At 37.7% G+C, this 19,207-nt stretch overlaps 2 protein-coding genes across 4 annotated transcripts; one reads left to right on the top strand and one right to left on the bottom strand.

The window, feature by feature from the left end:
• Positions 1 to 1,668, top strand: rbp4l (retinol binding protein 4, like). The gene is made up of 5 exons (XM_088434925.1): positions 1 to 162; positions 351 to 468; positions 535 to 671; positions 1,052 to 1,164; positions 1,236 to 1,668. Exons 2-5 carry the CDS (start codon positions 352 to 354, stop codon positions 1,457 to 1,459), a joined length of 591 nt encoding a protein of 196 aa, XP_088291051.1. The 5' UTR covers positions 1 to 162; position 351; the 3' UTR covers positions 1,460 to 1,668.
• Positions 1,669 to 1,714: 46 nt separating this feature from the next.
• Positions 1,715 to 15,154, bottom strand: LOC148411554 (keratin, type I cytoskeletal 18). Of its 3 annotated transcripts, XM_088434924.1 has the most exons (12): positions 15,103 to 15,154; positions 13,309 to 13,447; positions 10,882 to 11,152; positions 10,655 to 10,780; positions 8,933 to 9,015; positions 8,633 to 8,789; positions 7,204 to 7,368; positions 6,976 to 7,101; positions 4,856 to 5,073; positions 4,508 to 4,536; positions 3,326 to 3,444; positions 1,715 to 2,010 (listed from the first exon to the last, which is right to left on the bottom strand). In XM_088434924.1, exons 3-11 carry the CDS (start codon positions 11,137 to 11,139, stop codon positions 3,329 to 3,331), a joined length of 1,278 nt encoding a protein of 425 aa, XP_088291050.1. In that variant the 5' UTR covers positions 11,140 to 11,152; positions 13,309 to 13,447; positions 15,103 to 15,154; the 3' UTR covers positions 1,715 to 2,010; positions 3,326 to 3,328. The 3 variants fall into 3 exon arrangements, with proteins under 3 accessions (XP_088291050.1, XP_088291048.1, XP_088291049.1); XM_088434922.1 differs by lacking the exon at positions 1,715 to 2,010 and having other exon boundaries at positions 2,983 to 3,444; positions 15,103 to 15,153; XM_088434923.1 differs by lacking the exon at positions 1,715 to 2,010 and having other exon boundaries at positions 2,983 to 3,444; positions 13,297 to 13,447; positions 15,103 to 15,153.
• Positions 15,155 to 19,207: the final 4,053 nt, after the last annotated feature.

Below are 19,207 nucleotides of genomic sequence, written 5' to 3' on the forward strand. Positions count from 1 at the left end.
TTACCTCTAGCTTTAAGCACCTTATTTAGTTCCCGGCAATGAAAATCAGTTGTAAGCTGGTCTGTGTTTAGCTGTATATATAGGAGGCTGTGGCGGACATCAGACCCAATCTGGTGTTCGGCCACATACGCGGACTTCTTGCTTTTACTTTGACAATAAAAGGTAAGCTTAAAGACACTTAAACGGCTACGTTTACAATTTGATTGTGAAGATAAGGCTGTCACACTATACGAAGTGTTATGCTTTGACCGCTAATGATTTTTGGGGGTCGAATTGAAATCAGGAAATGAAACATTGTCTTGCAACAATTGGTCTGATTTCTTCCCACAATGTGATGTCTATTTTCCCAGAATGGCATCCACCAAGCTAGCCCTCCTGCTGGTCGTGCTGTCTTGCATCGAGAACTGTCTGTCCGCCTCATGCGTCGTCGACAGCTTTTCCGTCAAACAAGACTTTGACCCCAAGAGAGTAAGTACATCTTTAAAGTCTTCTCTGATGTCGAACATCCTTGACAAATTACTCTTCTGCATTTAGTACGCCGGAAAGTGGTACGCTCTGCAGAAGAAGGATCCGGAGGGCTTGTTCCTGCAGGACAACATCTCGGCCGAGTACACCATTGACGACGATGGCAGCATGACGGCTTCGTCCAAAGGACGCGTCACACTCTTTGGGTTAGTTGGACACACAAGCTCGGAGAATGTTCTCAGAACTTTCAATAAGTTACATCAAAAACTCATTATTTGAGGGTAAGATTCATCTTACAATCTGTGAACCTCCACCAACAGCCAAAGCCAAATAAACCTCCTGCCTGACAAAGCTTGTCTCCAATTCTAGATGTGTAACTTCAACGTACTAAACCTTGATGTTTACCTTTTCAGTCATTGCTTAGCCGCAATAGTCGCACAGCTTCAGAAAAATCACAAAAAAATGTCAGTCTGATAGTGAACATACAGAAGCACATCCTTCTCACCATTTCTCAGATTTTTCTGGAATTTACAAGGTTAGGAATGAGTGGAGAAGTCGGTTTCAAAAGGAATTTTCTACATTGCAGCTTCTGGGTCGTCTGTGCCGACATGGCCGCCCAATACTCCGTCCCCGACCCCGCAACCCCCGGCAAAATGTTCATGAACTACCAGGGGCTGGCCAGCTACCTGTCCAGTGGAGGTGAGTGTTTAAAAAGCAAATATTCCCTTTTGAACTCCTTTTCTAAGTATGCAAATCCTAACCTTCCCTAGGCGACAACTACTGGGTGATTGACACCGACTACGACAATTACGCCATCACCTACGCCTGCCGCGCCGTAAAGGAAGATGGCAGCTGCGATGACGGCTATGCTCTGGTCTTTTCCCGGAACCCCCGTGGCCTGCCCCCCGCCATCCAGCGCATCGTGCGCCAGAAGCAGGAAGACATTTGCATGGTCGGTCAGTTCCAGCCCGTGCTGCAGTCCGGAGCTTGCTAAGAAGGGAAAACGGGAAATCGGAAACAATTGGTGCCACCTGGGTGCAGCTTTCGTGATTTCGAAATCAAGTGATGTGGAATGGACTGACGTAATGAAAGCATAAAAAATTCCCACCTTACACACTCCCATACCTGGAATCCAAGTTTATGAAGTTCCTGTGGTTTTTGAATGAATGTAACATGAAATAAATATTTTTTTTTCTAAAACCACATCCGTCTTTGTTTTGTGAATGCATGAAAATCTGTACCCTGAGGCTTGAAAACGTGCTCAGCTGTTTATTCCTTCTGATCCCTAGTAAGAACCCACAGAAACACAGAGAAGGGGCTTAGTAGAGGTCTGATGTTTTCACCCTTTAGTCCTGTGATGCTAATTCTACCGTGAGCAAGAGGACAAGGATCATATTAGTTGTGCTAAGTACAGCAGCGGAGGGGCTTGTGTTTGGTACCTACCGTAAGCCTGAAGTGCAGTAGTCCCAGGTAGCCGACCATCACAAATGCAGAAACCATCAATACAAGAGAAAAACCTCACTGTGCCATTATCATCATCTGCAGCTGTTGAGAATCAATAATTTATTCAATAGCGACAAAAAATGGTGCATACATTTATGTGAAAGAACTTTGCACCCTTGAGTGGGACACGGATTGTGTGTAAAAGGGGCTATTGTGAGTGACTGCTTGGCGAGACACTATGTATTAGGCATCGGGCCAGAGTTCTAAGACCTAAATTAGCTTAGCACTGATGAGATCAACTGTGTGAACCTATTCAACGTGAGGAGTGCTGTAATTCTATGTCCAAAACAATTTCATGAAATAATTTAATACTGCAGCATTTGATTCCTACACTGCAATTGGTTTCCTCATGATTAAACTGGATATACTTTTATTTACGTTGTGGGTGGGGATGTGATTTGCTTCATGATTAAACGTGCGGGAGGTGTTGTTTTGAAACATCACCGGACCACCTAATCCATCTAATCTCTGATGTTACGCCCTCTTTTGTTTCCCTCTGACTTCTGTCTGTGCAAGGAAAAAGACAAACGAGGAGAAAAGCCCGCTTGTTTAAATTTCACTATTTCACTGAAGGCCCTTTTAAATGGTTTTCAATATTTTTTTTCTGTCATGTCTATCTTTAAAGAGGGAGTCAAGACAAATCATTACTTAGCAGTAATATCTTACATGCCATGTGGCCCACAAGTCTAAACATGGCATTCTGATTGATATTGCATTTGTGGAATATATTTATAATTTGCCAAGTCTCCCCTAGGGAAGAGAAAACCTTTCGGGGCGTAAGGTTTTCTCTTGACGTGCTGACTATAAGTAAGATTATTATCTATAAAAAATTAGATTATTATCTATAAAAAATGTTTACGTGTAGCTGGTCCTTTTTAACACTAACATAAGGAAAAAGCAATACAAATCAACTTAATCAGAACTAATCCCAATTGCATTCACCTTTGGTGATATTTTTTCAGGTAAAAACTTTCAATCACATTTGAAAGAAACTGGTTAGCTACAATAAAAGAATAGATTAATTCAGCATTTATTCAGTGAAACATTAAGACAGGGTGATCGAAACAATAATTTTGCACACATCTTAGGTGCACTACAGTAAACTTCGCTACCCTAAGAAATAAATATCTCCTGGAGGTAACAGTACTCTTTTGTAAAACGATTAGTTAGCTGCCCTTTTCACCTATAAGTCTAATAATGTAAGCACAGTATTAGTATGCACAGCTATGTTAGATTACATTTCGAAAGACTAAACATCCAAATCTTAATAATGCCTCCAGTAATGAATAACGATTCATACAGTAATCTCAAATATGTTTTTTTTTTTTTGCTTTCCTAATAATACTCCTATTTGCACCTTCTATTTTTTGGTCTCTTCAATTTGCTCCACTTCGCTGGATTCATCCACCACCTTGCCGTTGACCATAGTCTGGGTCACTACCTTCACAATCTTCCTGGTGCGAACATCAGGTTCTTCTGCACAAAATTGTAAGACGCATATACATACTGTGAGTGATGATGTGAGAATATGAAATTTACTTTGGGTGAGTTGAAGACAAAGTTTTTCTTCAGGATTGTCTTTTCCTGTCATTGGATCAGTCATTGGTTTAACTATCATAAAATACAATATATGTTAAAAAAAAACAAAAAACAAAGTTCAATGTATTTAAGGTCTACACCCCTTCGTCAAAAATCTGCAAAAAATTTAAAATGTGTCCAAAATATTTATATGAATAATACAGCCTCAAAATGTATTAAATGTTATGAGTTGCATGTTGTTTTTCAAAAAGAATAGAACAGAATAAAGTGTCAATGTTACAAGAATAAAGATGTATTTTTTTTTGTTGAAAAAGAGGGGAACTACCAAGTCATGTTGTAAGGAGACAAAAAATTACAACCATTACAATCAATTAGGCTATAATGTTAAAAGTGATTTGTTCATGAAAATGAATCAATACTATGAGAACAAAGTTGCTATAACTATATTTTTTCTAGGAAAAAAAATGAAAAGAGGTCAAATTCAATTGTAAAGTTACAAACATAAACTTGCATTATTTGAAATATTTTGAGAAAAAAAGAAAAAAAATGACCATGAGCAGAAACCCGCTGGCTACTACTGTATTTTTCCCAATGTTGTGTAGCTGCATAACCAAAATACTAGGAACAACTTTCAGTAGGATGCATATAAGTTGTTGTGTTGGTGTTTGTTAAGTTAAAGATAAAATAATGAAGTTATGAATGTGAAGTTGTAATCTTAAAAGGCATTTTCACAATGTGATAACAGATCTTACATCTTATGATTCAACAGCTTATTTTTTTTATATTATATATTTTTTAAATGCAACTTCATTCTCATGATTTGATATTATGATAAACATGAGTGATGATAAATATGACATTTATTTTTAATTGACTTACCGCAGCATTCTTTGTGTGCGTGCAACCCTTTATAATATAATACTGTACAATACTGAATGAATATTGTGAAACAATCAGAAGTTGTAGCGTGTTTTAAAAGTGAATAATGAAAAGTACTCACTTTTTGGTGGTGGTGGAATTTCCTTAATGCTGGAAAAAAACAACAACACTTGCTTAGAACAAAAAAGGGAACACCAATAATAGAAGTGCTGCATGCTAACTGTTGTGCTGCAAATAAAATAAAATCCATAGACTTACAAACCTGATTGTTTATAACACAGAGCAAAGCCGAATGGCTGATACAAACAGTGACCCCTGCCCATTATGAATCTCTAAATTTACCTGCCCTGAGCAGAAAGCTTCTGTCGAAGCTAGATGCTATTGCTAACATGAATGCTAATATAGTGTCACTTTCTGATCAGCAAGCTATATATGTAGCACAAGGTTGGATTTATTCAGGAATACTTGCCTTTCCTCTCCCTCCAGCAGGCGCCTATAGGTAGCAATCTCCATCTCCAGGTTCTGTTTGATGCGCAGGAGCTGCTCGTAGTCGGTTTTAGTGCGCTGCATATCCAGTCGGAGCTGAGAGAGGTCTTCTTCTAGCTGGTTCAAGGTGACTTGCAGACGCTCCATCTCAGTGGCGTACTTGTGATTCGTTTCAGCCAGGTTGCCCTCCAGGGCCGCAACCTGATGGTGGAAACCATCAACGCAACACAGCATGGGAATGGTTAACCTCTGTCCATGTGCTGTATGTCTTTCTTGTAGGAAATAAAGAACAGTAGAAACATTCTACTCTAGGGTGTGTAGGCGTGATTTGCGGCATCATTTCAGAAGCATAAAACCAAATTGAAAACCATGACTAAGCTAACTTCTGTTATTTACTTATCCCACTGCAAATATCTCACTGTCTGCCAGTCTACTTCAGACCTCAAGAATGTCATCACGATGGTTAGACGCCTTCACGGGCCATTAGCAACAAACTCCATGAACAGACAAGACCTTGCCCTCCAAAGCAAACAATGTCTGACGGGATACATTCAGCAAACTCATCATTGGGACTCAACAGTCTGTTGCTGTCGCTGCTGAAACGTGTTTACTGTCAACACAAGTCACTCGTCAAATGAGCCGACAAATGTTTCTCAAGCCGCTATTATGATGCAAGGGAGTCGGACAGCTAAACTGGACATGCTGTAAAGTACTTCACTTTACCAAGCTGAAAACCTACTTCCACAACCTTCTGTACATACCTCTCACAGCGAACGCTCTACAATCTGCAGACTATCAACACATAGCCTAATAATAGATATTTTGCCGCAGAAATTGAGTACACTTCTTCAAATAACTACCTAGAATTGACTACCTGTTATTATATTGACAATTACCTAGTCCTTACGAATGTCTACCAATAATACCATCTTTCCTCATACATATTACTGATGAAAACCCCACTCACCGGTCTTTCTTTTATTGACTACTTACTTCTGAAACGATATTAGCACGTTCTAACAAACTTGCTCCTCTAACTATAGAAAAACTACTAGCACCTGACTACAATATGAGTACTTATCTATCTGCTAGTAAAAAAAAAAAACTAACTGAAACCAAAAATCTATACATCCAGAATAAACTATTGTATCTACTTTCTGTTAAAGATTAGCTACAACTGGGAAAACTACAAAGAGTTGCGCACAACACTATATATATACTATATACTACCGAAAACTTCAAAAATTCATGTTGGCCTTTATCGAGTACAACTCAAGTTTGGATCGCAAAGTTTCGAGTTCAAGTCACAATCGTCCAAGTAAAATCTCCAAGTCCATGTCCAGATGAGATCTTTCAGTTTCACTTTCAGTCCAGATCAATAGTTGGTAGAATCAAATTTTATAATCCCCCTGTTGGCTGACATGACTCAAATGAAAAATCCCCCTGTTGGCTGACATGACTCAAATGAAAAGTCGGTGTGCTTTGTGAAAAAATGTTTTGAAAAGTATTTCATTTATAGATTTATTTTTTGGGCAATAGCAATAACCTACCTACTGGAGTTAGATCTAGCAGTGTTTTTCAACCTTTTTTGAGGCGATGTGACCTTTTTTCTCTTTGGAAAAACTTTGAGGCACACCACCAGCCAAAATATTTCAAGTCTGGAACCCTGTAGCCTAATTTAACAATATAAAGTCATTCCAATCAAATTTATATTAACAGGGATCAAATCACTGCTTTTTAAGATCTTGTCTCAAAGTACTGTGCTGCCACATATTGGCAAAGTATTTATTACACGATTATGCTGCAAGAAACTACTCTCATAGCCGATAACGCCACAATGTTTCTAAAAATTGCACCCAGAAAAAATGCGGGATTGGATAGTTTCCCATGGCACACCTGTATCACACGGAAAACTACTGTGCCACTGAACAATGGTTGAAAAACGCTGATCTATGGACTACCGGTGACTACCATCAACCAACCACTTCCGACTTACGCAGATGATTAATTACTCCTCTCGAATACCTTCTATTGGATACTGCCTAAATTTTAGAACCCATGTATCTTAGGGGATTGCATGTATGAATAATGTGGTTATTTCACCTGCTTGTGCAAACTCTCCAGCTCCACTTCGAGGGTCTGAAGGAAGCGCTGCCTCTCGACCAGCTCGCTCTGCGCACTTCTCAGGGCCTCATTGCTCTCCTTGACGTCATTCTGCACCGCCTCCAGCTGACATACAAGAAGAAAAAGAGGTACAGTACTATATGTGTTTGGGCTTTTTTTTGGTCCACGCCATGCATTAGTGGACAACTGGATACTACAGAAGAGTACCTTCTTGCGGTACCACTGCTCGGCATGCTCCTTGTTTTTCTTGACTATGCCCTCGTATTGAATTCTCAGTTCAGACAGGATGGCTCCCAGCTCCGGTCCCTGGGCCGAGTCCACCTCAACGTTTACCTCATCTTGGGCTATACGAGACTTCATCTGCTCCAGTTCCTGTGGGAGAAGATGTGGCTTTCGTTAATATTTTGTTTCTACCACAAGATGAATATTAGTTGCACTTTGAGCTTATACTGTATCTGTGTCGCATGTATGGAAAAATCACTCATTCAAAAAGAATACGAGAGCATCCACAGTGCATTATTTAAATGTTATCCATCAATAGTTGATGGAGAGCTCAGTTTACCATTGACCCTTTCAACAAAGTAAAAGTAGTGGGTCTACGCCTTATCCTATAAGTGAATAATAACATTTATGGTTTGTCATTTATGTGTCCTGAAAAACTGGGCAACCTGATTGTCATGATCCTATTTTTGTCTACGCTAAGACCATTGCATGTAGATAAGGCCAGTTTTGTCCCAGTGCATATCCGGACTATAGTATACCTCACATTAGCTGAGTGGATAGAAACGACTGGCTTAGTGTAATAAGATCTATGTGCTCTTTGTCTTTGCTGTAACCATAGGACCCCCCAAAGACCACTTTCAGCCATCAAATTAGGTCAGTCTAATATATACTGCCTTCTTGCTGTTTGAGTTAGGGTAAAAAAAAAAAAAAAATGATCAAAAACTAGAATGGGATGTGGATGAAACAGATCAGATAAAACAATCATCTTAAATGTATTAAATATAACGCCATCTAACAAATGTAGTTTAACAAATAGAGTTTAGTCATATGACATTCTCAAACTGAGCTGTAAATAGTCGTTACCTGAGCAACTCTGAGGTCAAGTTTAGTCAATGGTTGGTGGCAAAATGAATGGATGAAAGTGTGTATATTTAGCTCCTGAATTCATATTTCACAAGTGCAAAATCAATCGGAGTGCTGTGTTTCGACTAATGAGGGCAGAAATATATATATATATATATATATATATTTTTTTTTTTTTTTAAGCATCCCATAAAGCTATAATCTTTTAAACTGAACACATTCACATATTTAAAACTTCAAAATCAAATTAACATATTTTTCATTCATGAACTGTATTAAATTATTAATTTATACTACTACTAATAAGAATAATAACAATAATAATAATTAGTATTTTATTATTGTTATTATTGTTAAAAATGAATTAAAAAACTATAATTTATGGATTAAATATAATTTTCTTATCTTGCAATGACAATGCAAATAAAAATGTGAACACACAAAGTGACAGTATAGTTCTAATAAAAGGATAAAAGAATGTTTTTACAGGATGACTGAAAAGAAAATTAATATACTGAGCTCTGAGCGACGGACAATGCACTCAAACTACCTCCTCGTGATTCTTCCTTAGGAAATAAAGTTCCTCTTTCAGGCTGTCCAGGTCACCCCTGAGGGAGGCAATAATCTGGTCATGGTCGCTCTTGGCCTTCTTCAAGGCCACGCAGTCACGTTCCACTGACTGACACATCACCAGTTCGGTCTCCCACCTAGTGAGACAGAAAAAGCAGACCAGTAATGTTTGGTTGTAATTGATGTTTATCGGTTAATTACTCAGCTGAAAACGTCCAAAGCAACTGTTGAGGAAGCACAGATACATTTTGGTGTTATCAATTTATCATTAACCACTCACTTGATCCTGAAATCATCAGCAGCCAGCCTGGCGTTATCGATCTCCAACATGAGACGGGCATTTTCCAACGTCTTCTTCCTCACCTAATGAACATTAACAGGTGGTGAATTTGTTGTGTCTAACAGAGACAGTCTTCACAATTTTGCATGCCTCCACTGGTGGTTCAAGTTCTTCAAAATGCGCGATTGAGAAATGAAAGTCATTCTACTCATAAACAGCCAAAGGTAGTCATAAACTATCATCCACATCATAAAGCTGGCAGAGAAAATACCAATATGTGCAAATTGTGCAGACTTGGAAAATTTTAAACAAACAAAAACATTGTCTTGATGAATAGTTTTCCCTTACCAAATAGTTCCAGTCAGGGTTTTGTCATAAAGAATTAACTCATTCACTTAGAGCATTTTTCACCGGAGCAAAACTCTTTGCTACTAGTCATTTTACTGGATTTTGACTGATCTTGCAAGGCAAGAAAAACATTTCTATCTTTTTCTGTTCTTCAGCAATCAGCACTAAAATATAGCTAAATTCTGTCAAAATGTGCATGTCAGTTGACAAAAACTGAGGAAAACAACTTTTTGTAAAACCATACATTTCAAACACATCTTTGATGATAACAACTTTTGCTTCTGGTGACAACTCAAATGTAGAAACTTGGCATTCATTGTATAAAATTACATAAAGTAACAATAACAATTTATTTGTACATCATACAAAACTATTGAACTGAACTTTTGCACTGCTTCATCTGGTCTTCCTCTCCCACCATATGAGCCTGTAATTTTTAGAAATATGCGCAATTACCACGAAATATTGTTATCGGAGCTGCAGTGTGGATTTTCCTTGTCACAAGCGCATCACATTTCCGACTTTATTGTATATGAGTGGCTTGCGATTGTCCAAGCTACTTTTACCGGGGTGTTGTGTCAGAACCGAGAGATGTCTAACGGGCAAAAAAAAAAAAAAAATTTCGTCTGGTAATTATTGATCATAAACTTTGTAACTTAGTACATCTCCCAAAAATCATAAAATGAAGAAATAATTAAATAATACCTATATTGTCAATAAAAGGTTTGTGATGGGTTCAGTTTCTTGAATGGTAAATGGACTTTCACTTATATAGCGCTTTTCTACCTTAGGTACTCAAAGCGCTTTACACTAACTAGTCATTTACCTACAGGAGCAACTGGGGGTTCAGTGTCTTGCTCAAGGACACTTAGACATGGTCTTGATGGTCGGGAGATCGAACCCACGGCCTTTCGGCTGGGAGACGACCACTCTACCACTAAGCCATGCCGTCCCACAAATCCAAATGTTATAGTTTTTGGTTTCATTTTGAAATTTGCCCAAACAATTGGAATGGAGCGTGGTCCCACATGATATAGAAATCTCTGCTTTCCTCCCAAACAAGTCTTAACACACAGTACATTTGCTAAAGTGTGTCTATTTGGCCGGTCCACGTACAGTCCTCAAGATCCACAATCCAGTTTTGTTTAGATTTATCTCCTCAACCAACACACCTTATTTGAATGATCAGGTCATCAGCAAGGTTTGCAGAAGCCTGATAAGAACCCTGTTCTAAATCAGGTGTGTCGGTTGAGAGCAATCATCAAAAACAGGCTGGATTGTTTCTCTGGAGGACTGGACTTGGCCACCTCAGGTCTATAGTCAAAGGTCAAATGATTAACTGGGATCTTGGGTTTTCCTGTGTGCCTTGACTACCTCCTGCTCCACCGCATGAGCCTGGGCCATCATGGAGTCAAGGTCGTGGCCTTTGGGAATGCGCTCAATCATCACTTGCTTGATCTTCATCTCCAGGTCGGCGTTGGAACGTTCCAACGTGTGCACCTGCAAGGACAAAAAGAACACGTGAGATCAAAAGCGCATCAGTAACTTCATATCCTCATCTGAGGCTTGGCTGCTGATCAAAAACCCCAACAGAGGTCTACCTTGTCCAGGTACTTGGCTAGACGGTTGTTGAGACTTTGCATGGCCTCTTTCTCATTGGCGCTGTTGCCGTGCAGCCCGTTTAGCTGCAGGCTAGCCGGCCCGTTGAGGTCGTGGCTGATGGACGCCGATCGGGTCAGCGCCCCGCCCGGGGAGAAAGAGATGGACGCGCGAGAGCGGCTGTTGTCCATCAGGGAGCGGCTGGAGAAAGACGGCTGGCGACTTACGGAGTAACCTCGAAGTGACATGCTGGAGGCCATGATGGGGGGTGTGCTAGAGGGGTACAGACCACATACAACTGGATTTTGAGTGCTCATGACCAGCAAAGTGTATATATATATATATATATATATATATATATATATATATATATATATATATATATATATATATATATATATAAAATCCTGTGGGAACACCATAGAAAGTCATTAAAAGAAATGCTTGTTGCCCCTTCATTATTCAACATTAAATACTCCAAAATGGCTACATAAAAGCCATTTTTCAAATATTCTTCACATTAAACAAAAAATAAATACGTGTACAGTGGATATATAAAAATGTTGCACACCTCTCTTGAAAAGCCAGATAGTTACATGGTAAATTTTTATGTTACATTTTTGTCTCTAAAAGGTTTACATTTGACTTGTGCCTAAAACTAAAATTTACACAATTTCCTAGTATCCAAGTATCAACTTTACTTTCAAATTTAACTCTAATAGTGGGATCAAGTATAATCTTTTTCGCATTAAATGTTTTCTACGGAATTTACTGTGTAGATGTGCTTTTGATAAGAAGTCACAAACATTATTCTCAAGGAATACATCCATGAAACCCTGCCAAGCAATTGTTTAATTGCGCATAGGCACAAGTACCCCTAAAGAGCTTTCAAATGGCTCTCAAAATGAGAGAGAGATAGAGTCTCTAGTGCACAATCTTCATCCAGACCACTAGTGACTTTGGGGTCATCTCTTTGGTGAGTCCATCGAAACAATGCTTTAAAAAAAGAAGTCAAAGTAATCTAAATGTAAATGATTTTATCAGCATGTCCTCATAAAGACAATTATTATGATAATAAGAGCCATTTTGCATTCAAGGGAAATAAACAATATCAAAGCATATAAATAGGGGTAGTGTGTAAGGCCATCTTGTCTAAGAAATGACGGCAAACAAATTATGAGTGACTCGCTGTGGGGATAAGGTAAAAATCCATTTGAGCGTTTGCATAAACAAGACTGATGATGTCCAAGACTCATCTACTAATTTGATGAGGTGAACGGACTTTCATATGTTCATCACCATAGAATACAATAAAGTAAAAATCTCCCTGGAGGAAAAAAGATAAAACTTCAGTGTCAAGCAGGTAAAATACGAACAGTGAAATAGTTGTGTGACATCCTTTTATTGACTCCGTAAAATTTCAACTTCATTCTTTCTCAAAAGTGTCAAATTCATTATTCCAAAAATTCCTTATAGTGCTGTTCTATTCTGACTTGCTTTCTAGTAGAAGCAAAAATGTTTTGTCCTAACAATGGCTACTATTTGGAACTGTTCATAATTCCTTTAACTGTATCTAAGGCTCGAGTTGCAACTGATACGCGCACAAAAATGTTTGAGCCAAACATAACTTTTGCATTTAGGGCCAAAAACTTGTTGGAATATAACACATGTTTCCACCTTTGGCGAATTAAAAAAAAAGGAATCAAACTCATGGCGACCAAATTTTGATCATGATCTCATATTTTACATCACAAAGACTGTTTGACTGGGGTGTGTAGATTAAGTCCCATTGTATTTTCTGACATTAACTGAGTCGTTTTTTTCTTTTCATCGCAAGTTATCAACAGTTGCAATTTTTTCTTTGTTGTATCATTTCACGTTCGCTCTTCCTGGTGTCATTTTACTTCCTGTCCATTGGATAAGTCAATATGTGAATGTTGGACAGTCAGCCTTTGTGCATGTGTGCGTGTGTGTGTGGGCGTGTGTGTGTGTGTGTGGAGGGGGTGGCAGTTGGGATAGGGGGGAGGGGGAGATCAAGGTTTGTCCGTGTGCGCTGGCCCTGGTGCATTTCTCAGCGGAGTTCTAGAAGGGGATTAACCGTCAAGGGAACCTCTCTGTGTGTCTGTCACTTGATCCTGGCAACGCGACAGAGAAGCCATCAGGGGACAGACTGACTCCTTGTTCACATGGGAAAATGATGGGCTAAATATGATTCATGGTACATTCCGGAGCAGATACAAGGGAATGTTTGTTGGCTATCAAATGCACTTTTTGATTGATATTGCAAATTTTTTGCATGGATTGAAATGTAAACTGAGATTGAAACACAAACGCCATGCACATGGGTTTCATAGTCCAACGATGACATCATTGGTAGAAGTGAAATATCTCAAAGATAATCAAAGAAATTAACTTACCAATTAACTTACCAAGATGTTGAGGACAGGCAAAAAATGACGATAAGGCTCCAGGAGGGCAGCAGAGTTTCTGTGCTGCTGATGCTGCAAGGTGATCTTATATTCAGGTGAGCAGGAGGTAGGCGTGGCCTGCCTACAGTCAATAAAGGTGCTGCACAAAATAAGTAAGAGACTCCTTGTTGAGGGAAAAAGAAATTGCAATTCAATTTAGTGATCTAAGTCCAAACGCAATCATAACTGTGAACATTGTTTGTATTTTTTTTCTTTACAATGAAATCTTACCAATGCACTTAACCCTATTCAAAATGATAGGACAAGCTTTTTTGATATGTTTTCGGACAGTCTGACTAAGTGTGCCACAGCTAACAATAATGCTCACGCACACTCTCATATGTCACTGATATTGGATTTCTCATTACTGTCACTATTGTGGTCACAGCCTCCAGTCGTACTCTCCCTCATGTCGCTGTAACTTGAACATCCTCCCCTAAATTATTAAACCTGTGGCTCAGAGAATGAGAATCCCACCATATACATGTGCAAAATACACACACACACACACACACATAATATATATATATATATATATATATATATATATATATATATATATATATATATATATATATATACATATATATATATATATATATATATATATATATATATATATATATGCATAATGCACTGTACTGATATTCATTGGGAATTTTTCCATCAAATGTGGGGTTTTTTTTTTTACTGACTTTTTTACACTGACATTGTAGCAGGAGGAGTGATCCAAACACATATCCCTACTAAAAACATCGTTATCTGGAAGCACACAAATTGGCTTGTATGCTGATGTATAATGAAAAGAGAACCGCTACGCTTACTGGAATCAAGAATAGATGAAAATATGAACATGTTTTCATTTCCTGAGGAGGGTGAGATTCAGTCCCTGCAGTTTCATAACTAACTCCAGAGAATTAGATCTATGCAAATGAGCTCGGAATTGAAGCACAAAGCTCATCTGTTTGCCACAGACTGGGATATTACAATTTCAATGAGATGCAAATATCCCTCTTCCACCATTTGCATCATGACCCTAATCAATGTGACAATTTGACATTTTTCTGTGTGAGAGACAAAAACAGGTTTGAGGTCTCTGTAGTGATGAGATGATTTGTCTTACAAGCAGTATAAAAAGCCACAAGGAGCGTAGTTATTAACACTTAACATACTCCACTTCTTTTTAGAATATCACTCACTTTTGTGACCATTTTTTACACTAATCAAATCTGTATGATAAAATTCAATGAAACGTCGCTGCAAACGAAATACATATTTATTATATAGATGTAATACACGATATTTAATATTATATACATATACAACACTGAAAAGTACATTTATGAAAATACGGTCACTTAACAAACTATATAGGCGTTCAGTATGTTGAGACTCGGTATTTTCCACATCATATCAGCAGTTATGCCTCTTTGCCAAAAGAGGGCAGCAAAAAGCCACCTTGAAAAGCCTCTCAAAGATAGCTATTAAAAAAAAATCATAATAAATCATAAAATCATAAATAAAAAATCAATAATAAGAAAATACAAACGCCAGTTTTCCAAATACTGTTCTCCGATACATTTTCTTCAACCAACATACAAAATATAATATCAAAATACATATAACACACAATAGAGAATAAATCAGACGATGACTATGAATCATATGGCTGGAGACCAAGGAGATTTTTTACAGGAAAAAAAAAAGATATACGTTCTTATTATAAACTACATTAAGAGAGATCTCTACACTTACTTATTAAATGTAAAATTATTTCCTCTCTGTCCAACCTACCCAACCATCCGGCGATGGCGGCGGGCCATTCTCTTTCCATTGGCGCTACTTAGGTGATTCCCAAGTGTGTGGTAAGCAGGCACCCTCTAGTGGTACAAGAAAAAAAATCCTGAATTATTGTAATTTTATTTCGGAACAGCGTGTTTTTTAAGGACGCAAACCAATTTTAAAATTATTATTATTATTATTATTATTATTATTATTATTATTATTATTATTATCAAATCAGATGTTTGCTTTCAAACATTTAGGTACATATCGAAATAAACGTGTGCAAACCATCTTAATCAAATACTGTAATTATTTAATGACAACAGTTAATGTTCAAACTGTGCATTGTAATCCAGTGGCTTACATTCGTACCGAATACACCTGGAATGAAATCTCTGCCTTGTTTTTGATGTTTCAGGCCGTTAAATAAAGCTGTTGGGTTTACTGATTTTTCATGGTAAAAAGTTGGAGAACCACTTATCTACTTTCTATCTAGATACTTCTCTTCCATCCGTCTAGCGATTTCCTATCAATGTACAACAGTGTGGTTAAACATGAGCTAAATCCACAGTTATCCGTTAACTTTCACTTCCTGCTTTCCTTGCGGCTCTCCCCGACAGAGTTTGGCTGTTAAACAAATAAACGTGTGATTAAACGAGCAGGACGCCAGGATACTCCTGGTGACCCCACTTGACTCCCTGTGACTCCTGTCACAAGTGATCATGTGATCCCCTCGTTGGCGCATGCGACTTGACACTGAAGCCAAGTCGGCAACTTTGACCATTAGGTCAGGTCCACCCAAAAAAAAAAAAAAACAAAAAAAAACGCATGAATAGATTATGCCAGACTGGAGCATGAGCGAAGCCTCCCAATAGCTCCTCAAGTGATTTCTTCCTGTTTTAGTTCAGGTGCTGCCTTTCACTCTCACACGGAGACACACAGATTTAGACATAATTACCTTGTGCTAGGAACAGAAACTTTGACTCACATAATTAACATTTCACAAAAATTTCAACTCACTAGGTAGCAAGCCTATGCTTTTATTTTCTCTAGCACTTGTCCTCCTAGCCAACCTGTCCGAGCAAAATGCGGGTACGCCCTAGAAAGGCAACAAAAAAATAAATTAATTAAAAAAGCAGTTCTTACACGCACGCGCACACACGCACACGCACACAATTTGCGTGTGTGTGTGTTTATATATATGTTTATATATATATATATATATATATATATATATATATATATATATATATATATATATATATATATATATATATACACACACACACTTTTTAAAGGCTTATGTCTCAGAAAGTGAAATTTTCTTCTACACTAAATTCCCTTTAAAATTAGGTATATCAACTGGAGGTAGGTGTTGCCAAATTGAAATACGTACCTAGTTTTGAGTCAAACAAATGTCAGGTTCTGGCACATTTATTTTTTAATGGTGGGCCTGCTTAAAGAATTCCTTATTTTTTTTCCACTTTGATGACATTTTGAACCTTTTATTGATAGGAAATGAAAGGAGGTTATTTTTGTAGACGTCCCAAAATGAACGTCTTTGTCGAAAATTCATGTTTTTGCCAATAACTCAAAACGAATCCGCGTGACATAAGCCTGGTTTTGTAGGAACGCACCACAGTATATATGGCTCTTAAAAGCACATGCATGTACATAGACTACTTCAAACTCACCCTTAAACGTTTGCTGTTCAAAAATTTGTGTGTGTGCACATGTGTGTGAAGTGTGTGTGCGCGTTTTTACAAGTGTAAGTGTGTTTTAAATGGTTAAATCTTTTTTTAATGTTTGAAAAAGCAAGTGAAATCGTTTTTGATTATATATTTTATTTATAGAACATATTTCCCTGAAATACTGGGGGTTCCTTGGATCTGTTAAGCTTGTGTGTTTGATTCTTTTATTATATCTTAATGCATAAGTAGTACCATTGGATATACATTGGATATATACTGTATATATATATATATATATATATATATATATATATATATATATGTATATATATATATATATATATATATATATATATATATATATATATATATATATATATATATATATATATAGTATAACTTGGTCAAGAAAATGCAAGTCCATTTATACTTTTACTGATCATTGTCTTGACCTGTAAGCATGTAATCATTAGAATAATTTCAAACTTACGGAATGTGTGTATGTGTGTGTGTGTGTGTGTGTGTGGGGGGGGGGGGGGGGGGGGGGCTCTCTTAAGCTTCAGACTGATCGGTCTTGGGGCCCCAACTTTAGTTTGATGCTGTGCATTTTAGCCCACCAGCTATTTTCTGATAAGATACAAATCAGTGGGCAAGAAAAAAGGCCATATAACAACATATGTTAAGCACTTTGTAAAACATGCCACATCCCCCCCACCATAACCTCCCGTAGCCTGAGTGCTGCTTTTGTGTGTCAGACAAACATCAGCGTGCGTGTTTGTGTGTGAGTGTAGATGATGATTTCAGAAGTCTTGTGATATTTTAGATTTGCATCTATAAGCCGAGCTGCTGAGTGGATGGGGAAGTTGAAAGGAAAACGTGACGCATGTGTGTGTGCGTGTGTGTGTGTGTTACCTTTTATTTAAGTGGAAAGTTGGCAAGGAGCCCAACGTTGTCCTCTGCATGGCCTGTGGAAGTCCTCCTAAGTCAGACGTGAGTGACAGTGCCTTGCTCAAGAGCACAACTTTTATCCACTTCTATAACGTGGGGGGAAAAATACTTATATTGGCAATTATAACTACGTACTGCATTTTAAGTTTGGTGAATAATGTTGGATTTCATCAGTTGATCTTGTGTCTTTCAACATCAACATGTTGAATTTTCCATGCAAAAAAATTTGCACATTTACAAAACTATCAGTCTCACAGCGTGCTCACGATATTCTATGCAAGGTTGCTTACTTACCAGAATTCATACCAAAAAAAAAAAAAAAAAATCAAGCTATTAAGGATGCACACTGTAGTTTGGATGGTGTCTCTAAGCATTCATATCAGATGTTTGATGCAAAAGACTTAATGTTAAAAATAATGAAAAATGATCATCTCCACAGCATGCTATCGCCTGTAGAACTTTTAGAAGAATATTAGCCTGTTAATCTACATGAAACTATCAGAAACAAGTACAGATGCTGCATGGTTGAATTTGAATTTGTGTCTCAGCATTGCTGTTTTATATTATTAATGAGAATCTCTTCATTAAACCAACATAGTAGAAACTGCACCGGTATAAAGGCTTGTCTCTCAGCATTTAAGTAATACATATATAAATGGACGTTAAATGTACCTCTTGTACTATAAAGGCGAAAGTTTCTGCAAAAAAAACATTAAAAATGATGGGTGTCAAGTTTGCAGTCTTGTCTTGGCTTTTTAAACGTTAAATGTTATGTAGAATAGAATGAGAAAGTTTTATGCACAACTGGTTAGCATGAAGTCAACGATCTTAGCATTCAAGAAAAAAAAAGAAAAAGACAAAATTGGAAAATGATTGTCACGTGTAAATGCTGAGACATGATTTTCCTCGTGGTTTTAAAAGAAGTTGCTCAGAGGCTCACTGGACGGCCCCGTACAACACTCTTAAATGCCGCCCAGTCAACACAAAATGAACTTGAGCCCCTGCCCCAAAACCTAAACAATTCCGACTTTCTAGCTAGGATTTAAAGAAAAAAAATAAAGTTATGATTTGAAGTTTGTTGAGAAGACATAGAAGACTATAATGACACAGCTCTGTGATGCAGGCCTAATGTGATCATTAGATGTTTGTTTGGAGGAAGATGCTCGGCTTTCCTTCCTTCGGGGCCATTAAGAGTTGGCAGTATGCTTGTTTTGGCCTTGTTGTCTAAACCGGGACTTTTCATATTTATGTGACATGAGACGCCTTTTCGCCTCCGCGTGTGTATGTGTATTGCGTGTATAATAGAATAAAATAATAGAATAATAATGAAACGGTCAGTTTTGATTGCTACTGATATTTGAAATAACAAAAAGGTGTAAAATCTTAAAAAAAACATACAAACAACAAGTATTAAATGTACTGTCATTGTGATGGAT

The sequence above is a fragment of the Hippichthys cyanospilos genome, chromosome 15 (assembly GCF_059441005.1).
Source record: "Hippichthys cyanospilos isolate Australia breed blue-spotted pipefish chromosome 15, RoL_Hcya_1.0, whole genome shotgun sequence".
NCBI classification, from domain to species: domain Eukaryota; kingdom Metazoa; phylum Chordata; class Actinopteri; order Syngnathiformes; family Syngnathidae; genus Hippichthys; species Hippichthys cyanospilos.